This window comes from Chanodichthys erythropterus, chromosome 15, assembly GCF_024489055.1.
Source record: "Chanodichthys erythropterus isolate Z2021 chromosome 15, ASM2448905v1, whole genome shotgun sequence".
Lineage (NCBI taxonomy): Eukaryota > Metazoa > Chordata > Actinopteri > Cypriniformes > Xenocyprididae > Chanodichthys > Chanodichthys erythropterus.
In genome coordinates, this window is record NC_090235.1 from 7804267 (window position 1) to 7823607 (window position 19341).

The 19341-nt window shown below is 34.5% G+C and overlaps 1 protein-coding gene across 1 annotated transcript in view; it reads right to left on the bottom strand.

Moving 5' to 3' along the window:
• jupb (junction plakoglobin b) overlaps positions 1–19341 on the bottom strand; it is a 98979-nt gene that overhangs the window by 25304 nt on the left and 54334 nt on the right. Inside the window, exons 2-8 of the mRNA XM_067411198.1 lie at positions 18720–18757; positions 14398–14559; positions 10462–10715; positions 8195–8433; positions 4774–4975; positions 4510–4654; positions 2649–2752 (exon numbers count right to left, since the gene is read on the bottom strand). Coding sequence (XP_067267299.1) covers positions 2649–2752; positions 4510–4654; positions 4774–4975; positions 8195–8433; positions 10462–10715; positions 14398–14559; positions 18720–18732 — 1119 coding nt within the window. The 5' untranslated portion in view covers positions 18733–18757. The remainder of the gene's footprint in view (positions 1–2648; positions 2753–4509; positions 4655–4773; positions 4976–8194; positions 8434–10461; positions 10716–14397; positions 14560–18719; positions 18758–19341) is intronic.

The following is a 19341-nucleotide window of genomic DNA, read 5'->3' on the forward strand; positions in this document are numbered from 1 at the left end:
CACCTTATCTGCTGATATTTCAGTCATGTAATTCAGTAACAGGCTAGCTAACACCTGTGGCCAATTATCAAGAAGAAATTACATTTTAAAATATACGTATGCTAAGCTTACAACTGTTTAAAAAACAAAAAAACAAAAACAAACAACAAAAAAAAAACACTGGAGCAAAGTAGTGTGAATTGCATGAAAATAACTTGAGCTAGCTATTCTGTTTTTTTCTTATACCTCAGCACTGTCCTCCGGTGCAGCAGCCGAATTTAAACCCAAAAGAGTTCGGTTAATTTTAGGCAGTTGGCAGCGTCAGACTTGAGCCTTTTTTGCTTTCTCTAACTTTTTTTCCACCGCCTTTTCTTTTTTTCTAACTTTTACTGACAATTTGCTTGTGTTGCGCTCTCTCTAATGACGTGCTTGATTCTGACTGAGTTTGATTGACAGGCGATCTAACCAGTCATAACGGCACATCCCCATTTATGTCCGACAAAGCAGTTAGATTAACGTCGTGGAATTGATTTTGAAAATGTGTAGGTGTCACGGGCTGCTTGAACTGAGGTGCTACAGCAATCTGTCAAGACACATTAAAGAGCCACAAAACGGTATTTATTGTTTAAATTTCTCTTCTGTCCACGCATTGTCAGTGTCCTCTTTGCTCCAATGTATTTTTCACTCTGACAGAGTGTGGCGTGAGAGCATGTTGGATATACATAGCAACAGTAACTAAAGGCGGTCGGCCTATTTCGGGACTGTAATTCTTAACATTTATTAGGCTATTATTAAAGGGATAGTTCACCCAAAAATGAAAATTTTATGTTTATCTGTTCATCCAAGATGTAGGTGACTTTTTTTCTTCAGTCGAACGCAAATTATGATTTTTAACTGCAACCGCTGCCGTCTGTCAGTCAAATCATAGCTGTAGATGGGAACTTCAACTATAACAGTAAATAAAACTTGCTTAAACAAATCAAAATTAAAACCTGCGGCTCGTGACGACACATTAATGTCCTAAGACACGAAACGATCGGTTTGTGCGAGCCTCAGGGTTCTCAGAGTTATTGTTCAAGTTCCCAATCACTGCTATTATTTGACTGACAGACGGCAGCGGTTGCAGTTAAAAATCATAATTTGCGTTCGACTGAAGAAAAAAAGTCATCTACATCTTGGATGCCCTGGGGGTAAGCAGATAAACATCAAATTTTCATTTTTGGGTGAACTATCCCTTTAATATTATTATAACCATAGTGAAATCGTGCTAGCAATAAAAACCCATCTTAAGGGCCTGTAAAAACTATTTGTTTATATATATTAAAAAACTGACCAGCCCACATAAAAAAAAAAATGGTCCGGCCCCTCTGGCATTTGCCAGAATTGCCCGATGGCCATACACCCAGTGGAATGCAAAGAGACAAAAGAAAATAATCACGAGGATAGAAAGCAGCAACTGAAAAGATGTCTGAAAATAAAACATGAAAGAAAAATTGACAGCTCATTCAGTCAAACTGACAGATAAGCTTTATTTGTAGGGTAACCTTATGATTTGAAACGATTCGTTTCAGGCTTTTAAATGGAAGTTCCCCAAACCGGAAGTGCAACCCATAATTCAAAACGCAGTAGGCTCGTCTGGAATAAGGTGGATAACAGAGCAGAATATATAAAAAAAAGAATAAAAAAAAAAAAGACTCATCCCCTCAGTTGAAATCGTGATCTTTCTCCCCTCGAGTGACGGCCATGCTTCTGGGCAATTGCTATGCAGTTGATAAGATGTTCTGGATTGTTTCTAGGGTTTTGCTGAGCAATTACTAAGGTATTCTAGGTAGGTTTGGGAATCAAAAAATGATTCCAATTCTGGAATCGGATACTTGAGGTCAGGAATCTGATAATTAAAATGAATTTTTTATTTAGTTTATCCATTCCTGTGTGAGCATTTTAATGTTCAATCAAACCATTTTCACAGAACGTGAAAGAGAACTTATTTCGGCACTCGCCGTTGTCATGACAAATCGGGTCCTCCCTCAAAATCGCTGATTTAAAAAAAAAAAAAAGAAAGAAAAAAAAAAAAAAGATTTATTTTTGCAGTTTTTGCCTGGTTAAAGGATAGGACAGTGATTAGACAGGAAGCAAAGTGGGAGAAAGAGAGAGAGAGGGACGGGATCGGGAAAGGACCACAAGCCGGGACTCGAACTCAGGTCGCCCGAAGCACATTGGCCATCTACCCATGAGGCCATCGGCGCCGTCAAAATCGATGATTTTTGTTAATTGAAATCAGCTCCAACAAAACACTTTGCCAAAAGACACAGAATAAATATGTATCATATAAATTTTTGACTGAATGTTTTTACCTTGCTGGAATCGAAACTGGGAATCGATAAGAATCGAAATCCAAGTCAGATTCTACAATACTCTTTTGTCTCATATGGCTTTGGTCTCCCGGTTAGTGTAAATCTGTGGGATTTTTCACCTGATCCTTCATCCACCAGACAAAATTCCAATGGCTTTGAAAAGTAAAAGCAACTCTTCTCAATAAGCTAAGGTATCATTCATGTTGAGACATTCACCACAGGTTAAGAGATTAGAACAAATCCATAACCCTAAGTATAGGCAACAATAACAAGCAGCACTAGCAAACACACAGTCTAGTGGAACAGCTCCTTTACCTGCTTGGTTGCAGCATCAGAGAGATTCCTCAGGGTCCACAGGCAGTTCTGTGTTAGACGCTGACTCGAACCTGTGAGATGTTGGCCGAGGGCCTGCATACCTCCTGCCAAATGGAGAGAAAAAGGGTTTAGAGTCCATATTTATCGGACTTAGCCACAAAAAAAAAAAAAAAAAAAGAAAAGAAAAAAGAACAAAACTATTCAGCTACACATCATGCTCTAAAAAGAAGGCTGTATTTCTCCATGGATTAGCCATTGTCTGCCAAGGGGAGAGAAATGTCTTTTGGAGTCGGTGCAGATAAACTAAAAGCCACATGGCTTAGGAAGATAAAAAGAGGGAAGGAGATTAGGAGACATCCTTGAAAACTGCCTCTCATCCAGTGTTGTAACTACCTGATCCACAGCGCTTTCTCAAGACGAGCGTCGAAGCCTTGTGTGGGAAGAGGACATAGTCACGCCATAACTGTAAAGACTTTTATGAGATCAGCCCTGGCAGGCGCGATAGGGCAAGATATTTGAGTCCCGCAACCTTTGTCGTTGTATATTTAAGTATTAATTCGCTGAAAGGTCAGAATTAATAAAGTAACATCCATGACTGCTGTGAAGATGTACTGACAGGCGGAGTGGGTTAAAGGTGGGTTTTAACATAAAGCTGTATTATTAGTTTTAATGGAAAATATAATTGAGTTCAACGGCTGAATCAAATATGAATCGTGTATTTTTGGGACAGTAGTATAGCGGTTTGCACACATGCTCCTGATACGTCGAGTCATGGTGCTCGTGTGGATGATGCAGGTTCAAGTTCGGCTCGATCCCATTTCCCTACCCCAACAATTTTGGATATCTCAACTGTCTCTCATGATCATAAAAATCACGACAAGAATTTTACAAATAGTGTTTTTTCCAGACTTATGGAACAGTAATAAAAAAAAAAAAATTATGTAGTGAAAGTACATTTTTGGTCAAGCTGTGCAGAGAAGCTCAGAAAGACAAATCATACATTGATTTGCATTTAAATCTCAGGGATTTATTTGTCTTTTTGGAGCATTTGCACACAAAAACGTATACTACCATTCAAAAGTTTTGGGTCAATATGATTTTTTAAAAGAAATTAATACTTTTATTCATTAAGGATGCATTCAGTTTATCAATATTGACGTAAAGGCATAATGTTACAAAAGATTTCTAACTTTATATTCATAAAAGAATGGCGGTTCCACAAAAATATTAGGCAGCACAACTGTTTTCAACATTGATATGAATGAGAAATGTGTCTTGAGCACCAAATCAGCGTATTGGAATGATTTCTGAAGGATCATGTGACACTGAAGATTGGAGTTATGATGCTGAAAATTCAGCTTTGATCACAGGAATAAATTTGATTTTAAAATTGTAACAATATTTCACAGTATTACTGTTTTATTGTATTGTTGATTAAATAAATGCAGCTTTAGTGAGCATATGAGACTTCTTTCGAAAACATTAATTAAACTTTTGAAACATAGTGTATAATTGTTCAAATGTTTTTATTCCCAAAATTGGTACACGACAAACAAATGGAAATCACCCCCAGCAATCTCATAAATATGTCTGTAATAATCATGAATGACTGGAAAAGTAATGGTAATTCATTAATCAAGAAGTGGGGAAAAAAAGATGCAAAAAGCCCCAAACCCACAGAGACAACATCTGAAACAGACAAAAATGAGATGGAGATTGCGATATTATAGGGAAATTATACAAAATGCCCAAGAGAACAGTCCTTGGGAAAGAAAGAAAAGAGATAAGAATATTTAGGAATAAAAAAAATTAGTGAAACAAAGAGAGTTAAAAGAAGAACATAACATACGCATATACTCACCAGCGTCAACAATAGCCGGCTTGTTGCTTGGACAGACAGAAAGCACCTTCAGGACTCTGCTGGTGGTCCACAGGAGCTTTTCATAGTTGTAATTTCTCATAATGAACACCAAACTTTCTGGCCCACCATTTGCCAGGATGATCAACTGTGAAGAGAGAAAAACAACATGAATTATGACACACATACTCCATAAACTCAATTCCTAAGGCAATGCATTCTCAGTGTTGCCACAGGGGGCGCTGTCATGGAGACACATGCACACACCTTGCTCTCCTGATTGCCGTAAGAGAGCAGCTGCAGGCAGTCTGTGGTGATGGCCAGGAACTTTGGGTTGGTCTTTTTCAGAAGGGGGACCATCCTTTGCAGTCCATCGGCCAAACGCACCGCCATCTTGGCTCCCTCCTGGTGCAGTAACAGGTTGTGTAGCGTGGTAATGGCATAGAACAGCACTGACTCCATAGGGGAACTGAAAAAAGAATAAAATATTTACAACATTTGGTCAAATAGACTGTAATGCCTAGAAACACAAAATATGATATATATATATATATATATATATATATAAAAAAAAAAATGATATATATATATATAAAAAAAAACTTTTATAAAATATAAAAGCAGCTACAGATTTGAATATATAAGAACATATTTATATTGTGTGTAATAGCAAATGTGAAATTAAACAACATAAATTCAACATAAAATAATTATTCACTGCACAAAAACAAGTTAAAAAAATATTAAATGAAAAATATTGCAACATAAATAAAATAATATTATTTATTATTAAAATAAATAAAATGTCAAAATATTATTCTAGATATTCTAATATAATAAAATTTATATTATTTATATTCACAAAATTATTTTCATACTTGCTTTTTATTTCATATTGTTAAAATACATTTTGTTCATATTTTTCTACATTATAGTAATTCATGCAAAATAAATACAATAATATAATTTATTCTTAAATAAATACAATTTCAAAATTAAATATTATAGACATTCTAATATAATATAATACAATAAAATATTCACAAAACTATTTTCATACTTGCTTTTTATTTCATATTGTAAAAATACATTTGTTCATATTTTTCCAAATAATAATAATAGTTATTATTTATTAAAATAAATCAAATAATATTATTTATTATTAAAATAAATAAAATTTCAAAATTAAATATTATTCTAGATATTCTAATATAATACAATTTAGTATTCACAAAACATTTTTCAAACTTGCTTTTTATTTCGTTTTGTTAAAATACATTTTGTTGTTTCTACATTATAATAATAATTTATTAAAAAAATATATTATTTATTCTTAAAATAAATACAATTTCAAAATTAAATATTATAGATATTCTAATATAATATAATACAATAAAATATTCACAAAACTATTTTCATACTTGCGTTTTATTTCATATTGTCAAAATATATTTGTTCATATTTTTATTTTATATGTATCATGCGAAAAGTATTATATTACTTATTGTTTACATTTATTTTTGTAGTTACAAAATTAGACTCTTCTTAATTAGGTCTCTCAAACATCTACCCTGTCTACCAGAAAAACAGTCCTGCCATTGGTTGGCTATGTCGGGATGCTCAAACAAAAAGTCGCATTGTTTTCGGCTACAGTATCTCAATTTACAATTTTCTGAAAAATCAACCTACAAATGGCTTACTTTTGCTTGTCTCTGCATATTAAACTGAAAGAGAAAAGAGTGCTTTCACATCAGAAAAATTACACACATCTCCTTTACAGATCTGAGCTTCTAACAGAGTGGTTGCATGCAGCAATTTTTAAGATCTCACAATGGCATCCTTGATCATGACATTTAAATACAGGCTGGCTGCACCAAGGAGACTCTCAATGCAACTTAATAAGCTGATACTGTGTCAAAGTTACAGTGGCCCTGGTTGCGTGGTCATAAAGATTCTGCTCCGTTCTATTATCTCAGCATCTGCTGTAAATGGGCTTTCTGACAGAGCAAATTTCCCATCACAGTCCAAATATATCTCTAAAATACAGCTCTGCTCTGGCCCCTATTACAGGGTGGTGTAGTGGACGTTTTCATTTACAGAGATATGACTGGACACATTGTCCTGCTTTAGCATTGCTTAGTCACAGCGTTCATCAGAATGCACCACAGGTTAGCTCCAGGCCTCATTCACAAAATAGAAAGGAGATAAAGTGAGCACAAATTAATGTGCGCCACAATGAGAGGAAAGCTAAACACGCTCACCAAAACTAACACGACCAATAATGGAAGGATTATGCTGAAAGGACCAGCTTAAACTAGCATGAATTCCCATGCTGGGGTGCGTTTCCCGTACAACTACGTGACTCGCTGCTTCACTACCACTACCACGATACATTGGTGAACAAATCAACTAGCTAGTCACGACTGTTTCCCTATGTTAGTAACGAATAACTATGCTTTTGGGAAACGCACCCCTGGTCCTGGCTGGATACTGCCGGTTTGGTGGTGATCTAGCATGGTCTGTCTAAGGTTCTCTTAGGAATTGTGGGTGTCCATCAAACATTTACCTCTATTCAACCAAAACATTTGTCTGTCCATGAACAGTCAAGGGACTAATTAAAACACAAGCGCATCAGACCGTCAAATCATCTGTCATTCACCATTTTCATACATAAGTCAACAGAGGGTATCTGCATTTTTCCAAGACGGGTAATATAAATTTAAAAAATGTTATGTAAGCCTGATGATATTTAATATCCTGAGATGGCTTTATTAATAATTCACCAATCTTTTTGCATAAAACCATAATATGGCCCAAACATCTATTGATACGATATGGATATATAAAGTCCCCCTGTAGTCAATAATTGTATCCCTTAAAACTCATCTCTGATCACCAAAATGACATATTTCAACTTTTTTTTTTGTGAAAAAATGTCTCTGTGCCTTAAAATAGCTTGAATGTAACTCTACACCATTGCCTCATTTAATATATATGTGGATCAATGATTAAGTCCCGCCTCCACTCGCTCACATGAGATCCACTCGGTCAACTTCCTGAGGTAAATGCTGCACAATGGTGTCGCTTTTTACAATATCCAACCTATAGTAATTAATATGATTAGCCTTTTGCTTGACTGTGTTATCAAATAGCTAACGATGTGTTGCTAATTACACAAACTATTCATAAGTATTATGAGCGCACCATCTTTGTATGTCTAAAGTCTTTGAAAATAATCAAGACTGTTTTACATGTTAAAACTCACTGTTTTCATATAAGAAGTATATGTAATAATTGAATTATTTATATGGAACAATATACATATTTTGTATATACTGTATTTTTACAAATATATAAATATAAATAATATAATTTAATATATATTATATTGTATTTGAATTTTTAATATTTACTGTTTATTATTTAATTTATTATATTATTATTTTGTTAATTATATTCCATATTAAAATAAGTTATAAAATTATACACATAAAACAAGTACTTATTTACCAATATAAATACTAAAAACATTTAAATTCATGTAAAATTCCACATGGGGTCTTCATAAGTAGGCTTTTGAGAGACAATCGGGTATGTAACACCTGCCTGCTGAACATTTTTTCACATATCCTGGTTCGTATGGAAATATGTCACATTACAGAAGTAAAACGCTGATGCATACACTCACCTCAGCATGCGTACTAGCGCGGGGATGCCACCCGATTTGAAGATGGCTAGCAGGCCCTCACGCTGGTGGGACAGGCTGTGCAGGACGCTGGCAGCGCAGCGAGCCGTCTCCAGATCTCCGGTGTTCTGCATGGCCCTCACCACAGCCGACACCATCTGAGGAGACTGCATGAGCACGCGACGAGAAGCCTCCTTCCGAGTAAGCTGGTTCACAATGAGTGCTGCCTTGTTTACCACCACCTGCGAAGGTAAAAGACATCTTACATGTCAAAACTGGGACTTTTATTTTCTTTACTTTTTACTTTAAATAAAGTTCCGACTCTTAAAAATAAAGGGTTTTTTTGCAGCAATGCTAGAGAAGAATATAAATTATGCATATAGACATCCAACTAACCCTGAACCTAACCCTATAGAGTGTTTAATATTACTCAGTACTTAAACGTATAATTACAGTATAACAAAAGCATCTCAAGATTTCTAAGTACTCTGTACTGTGTGGTAGCTAGTTTTATCAATTCAAAATGATTGCTAAATTTAAGGCAATCGGTTTCCTTAAGTTTTTTAAGTAAACCCAACAGTTTAATTAAGCTTTCTAAGTAAACTCAACTAATTACATTTTACAGTGCAATTTTTTTTTTTTAAGTTTTGAAAGTTACCATGTTTTTATTATGTTTTTTCTACATTTTTTATTAATTGGAAAATGGAAAAATTCTTATAAATATAAATAAATATATATATATATATATATATATATATATATATATATATATATATATATATATATATATATATATATATATATATATATATATATATATCACTATTTATGAGAAATTTTATTTGAATATATCATTATATGAAATTTATAAGATGAGAATTACCAGAATAAACTCCATTGACATCACTGATTTAATGTACCCAAGCAGATCTCATCCCCCATTGACTACCATAGTAGGAAAAAAAATACTTGGGGACGAGATCTGCTTGGGTAAAACATTCTTCCAAATATCTTCTTTTGAATTCAACAGAAGAACAAAATTCATACAGGTTTGGAACAACTTGAGGGTGAGTACATTTTTTTTTGGGTGAACTATCCCTTTAAGGAACAATATTTCACAATTGACCCTTCGCCGGGAGTTTGATTGACAAGCGATCTAACCAATCATAACGCAGAGCCCGCCATTTTGTCCAACAAAGCAGTCAGGAGACAGAAGATTAACCTTGATGGACTTGAACTTGAAAAATGATGTTTACAGATGTCTTTCCGCGTTTAAGACAATATTCCTTCTGATGTTCATTCATGTTTATTTGATGCTATAAATGAACTAGTAGGAAGAGATGATTGGTTCACGAGCCACTTGAGCTGAGGCGCTACAGCAATCTGGCACAACACATTAAAGAGCCACAGAATGTTTTATTGTTTGAATTTCTTCAAAAAGAATTACACAGTTTGAAAGCTGGGACTTTGTTTAATATCATAAGTAACCTGCTCTGTTTTGTCTGTCGACATGTTGTCAGTGTCCTCTTTGCTCCGCGATGTATTTTTCACTGTGTGGTGTGACAGCGCCACGGCTTGACGGACATAGCAACAGTAACTAAGGGGGGCGGGTCTTTGTGCAGGGTCAGTTGGTGACTCAAGGCAGTATTAAAATTGTTTTTAAAAAATTTAAAAAATGGTCTTAAAAATTTGTAATGTATTAATGCACAAAAACAAGCAAATTTATGTAAAAGTATGCTAGATTATACACATGGCATGAACAGAAAAATGAACAAATTTCAATGGTTGAATGCCCTTGGCAGCCAGTAAACTTGGAAAATAGATCATATCCAAAAGTTGTTTTCCATATCATATTGCAGCACTTTTCAGTTTTTGTTTCACTTTATTCCCCTTCAGTTCTGGCCGTCCTGTGAGATTATTTCCCATCTTGCATCTTTTCATTACCACTTTCCTTCTGCATCTCATATCATCATGTGCGCTGCCTGATTTATTCTCTGAGAATGACAGCTACTAAGTCAAAACTTTTGTAATTTCACTCTAGATCATTTTGAAGATATCAGCTCATGTGGGATATCAACAGAACAAAAGCTATAGCTTTGTGCAGAACTGTACTGATTTATCTCTGTTTTATGGAAAAGTTCTCCAGCACAAAGCTTTGTTTTTAGCCGTAACTCATTGATGGCATTTTTAAACAGGTTTCACTAGATTCCCAGCCTCAAACAGGCATGTTTAATATTAATTAAAAGGGTTTGTACCATCCGACATCATACCTGGTCGTCATCGGCCAGCAGTTTGGTGAGCTCTGGTACAGCACGTGTGGCCAGCTCAGCATCATCCTGATAGTTAATGAGATGGACGATGGCTGTTTTCAGCAGCTGCGAGGGCTCGGCCAGTCTCTGCACATTGGTGGGCTGGTCTGGATTGCTCTGAGTGGTGAGCACCGTCTCTCCCTCCACCAGCGTCTCGGGGAACATGGCTGCACGCACTCTCTGGGCTCGAGTTAGACTGTATTGAGCCTCAACATCTGAGTACAGAGAGGAAGAAAAGAGCCACATTCAATTATTTTAACACTGTTATGAGGTGGTCTTAAGAACCACCTCATAAAAAAGCACACTTAATTTTTGAATGTATTTGTAAAGGTGCCCTCGAATGAAAAATTGAATTTATCTCGGCATAGTCAAATAACAAGAGTTCAGTACATGGAAATGACATACAGTGAGTCTCAAACTCCATTGTTTCCTCCTTCTTATATAAATCTCATTTGTTTAAAAGACCTCAGAAGAACAGGTGAATCTCAACATAACACCGACTGTTACGTAACAGTCAGGATCATTAATATGTACGCCCCCAATATTTGCATATGCCAGCCCATGTTCCCAACATTATGAAAGGCATTAGACAAGGGCAGCCAGTAACGTCTGGATCTGCACAGCTGAATCATCAGACTAGGTAAGCAAGCAAGAACAATAGCGAAAAATGGCAGATGGAGCAATAATAACTGACATGATCCATGATATTTTTTGTGATATTTGTAAATTGTCTTTCTAAATGTTTCGTTAGCATGTTGCTAATGTACTGTTAAATGTGGTTAAAGTTAACATCGTTTCTTACTGTATTCACAGAGACAAGAGCCGTCGCTATTTTCATTATTAAACACTTGCAGTCTGTATAATTCATAAACACAACTTCATTCTTTATAAATCTCTCCAACAGTGTAGCATTAGCCGTTAGACACGGAGCACAGCCTCAAATTCATTCAGAATCAAATGTAAACAATAAAACAGTATACAATACTCACATGATCCAACGCATACATGCAGTATACATGATGAACACTTTGTAAAGATCCGTTTGAGGGTTATATTAGCTGTGTAAACTTTTTTTATGCACTGTTCAAGGCAAGCGTGAGCTCCGTGGGCGTGGAGCAGGAGAATTAAAGGGCCAGTAGCCCTGAATCGGCTCATTTATAATGATGCCCCAAAATAGGCAGTTAAAAAAATGAATTAAAAAAATCTATGGGGTATTTTAAACTGAAACTTTACAGACACATTCAGGGGACCCCTTAGACTTATAATACATCTTTTTAAAAAAAGTTCTAGGGCACCTTTAAATGTAAATTGTGCTATTATTATTACTACTATTATTATTTATTTGTTTAATAATAATATTTCTAATAATAATTATCATTAAAAACAACCATAATAAATACTACTACTACTACTATTACTAATAATAATAATCAATAATAAGCACACTTAATTTTTGAGGGTATTTTTTAAAGTAAAGTGTGCTATTATTATTACTTTTATTTATTTATCTAATTATGATACATATTATTAATGTTATTATTATTAAAAAACATAGAAAAAAAAAATAATAATAATAATAATAAGCACACTTAAGTTTTGAATGTATTTTTAAAGATGCTCTATGTAAGTTTTTGACTGTACTAAAGCATAAAAATACCATAATATGTTTGCAGATACTTATTAAACATGATGATTTCAGATACTCTATTCTCGGAAAACCATTGCTACAGCCAGTTATTTTACTTTGAAATTTGCGTTCCGTATCGGAATTTCTTGTTTTTGTTTCCGTCTGTGCAAGACCGCATGTTGCCAATTTACCCAATAGTAGTTCTCCAGCCCGGGTTGCCATTGGCGAAAACATATGCAGCAAATTACAGCCATGGAAGCCAGCGAACAAACTGGGTCAGAGATCGCAGATTCTACCCGACCTAAAAAGCCTCAGCAACCATCTAAAAATCTCTATGAACGAGAGCATATTAAAACGCGATATCAACTCATCATAAATCAATAAATCAACTAATTATTTTACAGTGTGTAATTCTCCTCGCCTTCCAATGTCAATTGAGCTTGCTCCTGTTGCGTTTCTTCAAACTGGCAACCCGTGAGAGCACGAGTCTGAGAAGGAGGAGGCGGGGCAAATAATATTTTGATTTTAGACTGCACTACCCATTTCAACCACTAGCTGCCATTCTTACATAGAGCACCTTTAAATGTAAAGTGTACTATTATTATTATTATTATTATTATTATTATTACTACTACTACTACTACTACTATTATTTATTTCTTTAATAATAACATTAATAATATTATTAAATATTATTAATGTTATTATTATTAAAAACAACATTAATAATATTATTAAATATTATTAATGTTATTATTATTAAAAACAACCATAACAAAATAATACTACTAATAATAATAATAATCAATAATAATAAGCACACTTAATTTTTGGATGTATTATTAAATTTAAAGTGTGTTATTATTATTATTACTATTATTTATATATTTAATAATAATAAAAAGTATAATAAAAAACAATAATACAACCACAATAATAAATAACAAATAAAAGTACTACTATTTATTATTAATAATAATAATAATAATAATAAATGTGTATAATATAATTGTTATTATAAAAATATTAAAATATATAAAAAATAAAGAATGATGATTATTATTATTAATATTAATAATAAATATTAATATTAATAAAATATAGTATGTTATATTATTTATTACTTGTATAATAAACATAAAAATAATAATAACAATAACAATAATAATAATAATAAAAGCACACTACATTTAATAATATTTTCAAAATTTAAGTGTGCCATATTTATGATTAAAAAGAAACATTTCTGTTTCGCACAACAATAACAACGAACAATAATAACAATTTTATTAAATAATATTAATAATAATAACATCATTTAAATATTATTATTAAATACATATGCTATTATTATTATTATTATTATTATTATTATTATTATTATTATTATTAAAAGTATTACATTAATTGGTTCTTCCACCAATTATTAATTATATTGTGCACAATATTGTAGATATGCAGACTTAGTGCATTAATATAGAATCAATGTGCAGTCACAGGCATGTGCATATCAGCTGTTTAATCCACCAATAGGCCCTCGATAGTGGCTCATCTAATCAGTCAGTTTTATAAAATACCAACATTGTATGATCCATCACATCATGCTGTATTTCGTAGCATGATGCAATGGAGATGTGGTTCAGGGCACATTTAATAACAGAACAGATTGACACCAGAGAACCAGAGGTGGAAATAAAGGAGTGTGTCTGTGACACTCCGAATAAAGTGCAATCCATGCTGGAAGCATTGTGAACATCAGAAATGGGTCTTTGGAGGTTCTGTTGTGATAACAATAATATTCTAACCATAAAAAGTGAACCTACTGAACTGAGTGTTTGGATGAGTTTCTAAATGTCACTGGCTCTGGGCAGACAATAAATTTGCAGCTTTCTTCCAAACTGAGCAAGCACATATGCTGCCATGGTGAAGAATCTATTTTAAAATCCCCAGATATTTAGAACTGACGAGATGCACCATGATGACAAAAAATAATGAGAAAACCACGGGTACGTTTAATATGAATATTGAACAGATGAAGCAACAGGATTAATCAATGCACTTTTTACTGCATGCGTATAATAAAGCAAAAATCCCATAGTAAACAAAAAACAACACTCTCCAAATGTTGTACAAGTCCAGTGAAGTACACAGCCCTTGCGGAAGGGTTCAATGCCACTGACTCTAATGTGAAATTTTGGAGGCCCTCAGGAAGTATAATTCATCAAAATGTTCGGAGAGGCATAGGGAGACCTTTCGAGCGAACACATTACCTGTGGCGCTCTCCGCAGCGCTGGCACTGATGCTATACTTCTTACTGAACTCAGATTCCTCCTCATCACGAATCGTGGTGGCTCCTGACTGTATCCCCGAGTCGGAGGCGTAAAACGTCTGCTGCCACTCTTCCACTTTCACAGCCCCCTCTGCCTCACTCACTGCAGAAGAAGAGCATGAAAATTAGTAAATATTTGACAAAGGATCATCACTTCAGATGAAAATATTCAAATATCATCTGCAGATGTGTTTTCATAGAAAAGAAGTCACTCATTAAAAATTGTGGGATGTTAGCATAGATATGCATATACAATTTTTTTTTACACACACACACACACACACACACACACACACACACACACACACACACACACACACACACACACACACACAATATATATATTGTGTGATGTTAGCATAGATACATTAACATATACATATTAATTATTCATGTGTATATGTATGTATATTTATACAGCAGTTCTTTCTGGTACTCAAATCTGATTGGTTGGGAGGTCTTTCCAGCCATGCAATATTCTACCAGTATCGCCACAGTGATACAGTTTGTATCACTCCACTTGAATTGACTGACATGGCTGCCGATCAAATCCACCGTATTTTTTTTAGAAATACTACATTTGTTGTACCACGAAAAGTTTTTTAGGCGAAAATGTAGTTATTTTTAGACCTGAAGTTTGTGATTCATATTTAATCATAGCATCTATTTTACACTTTGTTTAGATGTTTTCAGAGATGCAAGCTTCAGGCCGTCAGCAGGTGTTCAGTGCTCGTGTAGCCGCTGAGAACACCTCAGCCAATGCTTGGGGGATTTGCCGCCGTCTCTTATAGTGGTTAAAAATGAGATATAATTCATTTTGGGTACATAAAATGGGCAATCTTTGGTCTCATTAATCTATTACTTGTTCCTGAGCACATCTAATTGGTCTATGTTAAATTTAATAATTTAATATTAAAGCTATATTGGTAACACTTTACAATAACAGTACATGAATAACCATGAACTAATACCTAAATTAATAGTTACTTCAACATGAACTCATGATTAGTTAAGATATGAACTAATGAAGAGTGATCCTTAACTACGACAGGAGTCATAGGGATTCATGCATGAAAACTGCAGCCTTAACTACGCGTTAATACATGTTTGATAATCAATGCATTAATTAACATTTAGGGTAAACTAAATAAATCAGCCTCCATAAGAGTAAACAAGAAGTACTCTGAATTTGAATTAAACGCGATTTAATACTGTCATAATTTACACTGTAATATCATAATCTGCCATCTGCAGCTTTGTGACAAATAATTGCAATGGCACATGATTATTTAGCCATTAATTACATAGATCTGTCTAATCAAATGTGGAAAATAGACTAACTACCACTAATAAATTTAATTTGATCTAAACTGTTTTCTGATTTTTACAGTTCATTTATATTTAGTCATAGCTAAATAGTCATAGTTTATTCCCGGAACTAAAGTATGAAGGGTTTGTTTCTGGCGGGACACTCATTAGTGGCGCACGCTAGGTGTTCTCTTGGCGCGTTTGTTGTGTTGCTGGCATTTTAAACTAATAAATGTTGACTGCTTTGGTAAGCCGAATTAATAATTAAAGACATATTTAGATGTATGTTTTATTGGGGTTTTCAGGAGGTTATGTGCAGTTATTAACTGTATTTGTATTTTTGTCGTTTAAATGTATATGCTTTGATTAACATTAGCTTGTGGATGCGCGCTATTTTAGATGTAAATGTGCCTTATGTGTGTCTTTACAGGTATGTTTATGGCTTGCTTTCAAGTCCATATATGTTTAATTATATAAATAAAATAAAAATAAAATACAAATACTTTTTATTTTAGTTTTTTTGTACCGGGGTGTAAAGGATTAAGGATGGCACGCTTAGTGATTATTCATATATTAGTTAATGATGTGTGATATGTGCATCATGTCATGACTTTACTTGAGGGGGCACAATCATAATTAATTCACTGTTAACTACTTACCAAATTCAGCTCATGATTATCATTAACTTACTTTCAAATACACTTGTACTAACACAACTATATAAGTAATCAGCCCAGTTAAGTGATGTTGTGTGACTTTTCAAAAAGTCAGAGAATGGAGGTACATTATGATCACGGCCTGCGTCTGGATGGAGAGTGAACTTCTGAATCCAGCAAACACTCCCTGACCTTAGTTCATGTTTCCTGTTTGGTTATTTTTTTGGGAACCGATTCCTCAGGAACTGATGTAAGTCACAGTAGTTTAGTTTGATAGGAAAGAATATCACAAAACAGATTAAGACCTTTTAAGATAAATAGTGTATTTAGTATTTTATATGTTTGATAAGGAGGGTCAGTGAAAATAATTACAAACTAATCCTGTGCCTTTCAGTAATGTTTATAATGAAGCTGCTGATGTCCGTAGTTTAAATTCTGACAAGAATAAATTGTTTAAATTTATTTCAAAGTCCAAATATGTATTATTCCTTCTTATAGAGACTGTTTGATTTAGTTTACCCTAAATGTTAATTAATGCATTAATTGTCAAACATGTATTAACGCGTAGTTAAGGCTTCTGTTTTCATGCATGAATCCCTATGACTCCTGTCGTAGTTAAGGATCACTCTTCATTAGTTCATATCTTAACTAATCTTGAGTTCATGTTGAAGTAACTATTAACTCAGGTATTAGTTCATGGTTATTCATGTACTGTTGTAAAGTGTTACCGCTATATTTAACTTACATCCTGTAGAGCACTGCTTTTGTACATTTGACTGAACTGTACAATTATGTTTAATCTGAAATGTGCAAATATTGTTAAAAAAATATATATTTTATATAAATAATATGTTGTATTTGGTATTGAGAAAGGGTCCATTAGTGCGTAATTTGGATTGAGGGTGCGTTCACACTTGTCATGTTTGGTTTGATTAAAACGAACCCTGGTGCGGTTGCTCGGTTAGTGCGGTTCATTTGAACATATGTGAACGCTGCCATCCGAACCCTGGTGTGCACCAAACAAGCGGACCGAGACCGCTGAAAAGATGGGTCTCGGTCCGCTTCCAAACGAACTCTGGTGCGGTTCGAATGATATATGTACGCAACACTGACCAAAGACATGTAACCGAACCAAAAACAGGAAGACGAGACCCTAAAAAGGACAGAATCCTCACGCATGTCGGTTTTTCTCATCATAGACGCGAGTTTGCACATGACAGGCATCAGGCGCGCGTCTCCACGGAGCAGATCAATTTGTGTGTGTGATGGATGGATTCCCGCCGGTGTTTTGACTACTTTACACATTTACAAGCTCTTCACGAGTTTCCAGCTGGCCAAAATACCATCACATGCAGGCTACACACACACAACGAGCGCATTTACCTCAGAAAACAGCACTGTTTTGGATGTTCGGTAAGTTCCGTTTCAAAATAGGCAATACGTCATAAAATCCGACCAAACAGGTTGTGAATGTATCCCTATGCCTGAAGGTTCGGTATCTTTTGGTTCGGTGATAAAATTGCCAATCTGAACGCTAACCGGACCAGGACTAAATGCTTTTTTTCCTTCTTTGGTCCGGACCAAATGAACCAAACGAACCGAACTACAAGTGTGAACGCACCCTGAGTGAAAGTTACATGAATACGCCATTAGATGGCGGCAAACTGTATGAGCGAATGAGACTCATTCAGTGAGTCAGCCGCAAGAGACTTTTAAATTGAAAGAGACTTTTGTAAACAGAGGACGTTGTTTTAGCGCTGTATGTCATGGAAAATTCCCTCAACTACAAAAAGATCGCTTTCCTCAGCGGACATTAAAATTGATTTTTATAACAGATATAATATTATGGACATCGACCTGAAGAATGTATGATATATCAGACACAGGTAATACTCGCTCAGGCGATCTCTCTCAGTCTCAATTATACTGTACAAAATACAATTCACAAGACACTTCGTTGTTATTTCTTATTTATTTATACACCCGTGCCGTCGAACTGTTGTATAAACACAATAATCACACTAGTAGCCGTGCAATATGGCTGTATATCAGCACGCTGTGATTCAACCCGTGTGATATTGCTCATATATATTCATAATTATATTTAGCTATATACTTATATTAACGTAATATATTTTTAAAATTTATGTTAATACTTTTGAATTTTTTTTAATACTCATTAATACTTTTAAAAGTCACTAATAAGCAAATCAGTGACACTGAAATCAGAGTTTGAGATCAAACAAACTTGATCATCAGCACACATGAAACTTAACAATTCTTAAATGATTAAACTTACTTTGCAGTGACATCACCCCTGTCCAGCCTTAATTCAACCTGTGATGAAACATGAAGCAAAGTCTTAGACTGCATAGAGAACAAGAGAGATGCAGTATGAATGCAGTGATCTGCAATGTGAAGTGACAGCATGCACCAGTTTAGAGGAAAAAGCACCACTGGGACTTAAAAATAGTGAGCAGGCAATGCTATTTATAAAACTACTGCATAGAACGATCGCACAAATCATAGTAGCTTCCCCAAAGTGGAATTTCAATGCTTCATTTGTAGTTCATAGTAACAGCAGAGCAGGTCGATGGGAGAAAGAAAAAAAATTGCAAGAATTTAAAGTTCATATTCTCAAGGACTAAAGAGTCTCAAGAGTGTCTTTCAATGCAGGTTTTTGTTTTTAATGTCTTGACAGTGCTTCATTCGTAACTATAAATAACCCAGACTGTGAGCAGGGATACGGCTGGAGGTGAGGGCCAATCAAGAGGCATGATGAATAAAGATGACACCTTCATCTGAACCCACGTCAGTAGCAAAAACGTCCACGAATTTAGAGCTTTCATATCATTTAATGAAAAAAAAAAACAAACATGGAAAATCATGAACGACACATATTCATAAGAATGTTACAAACA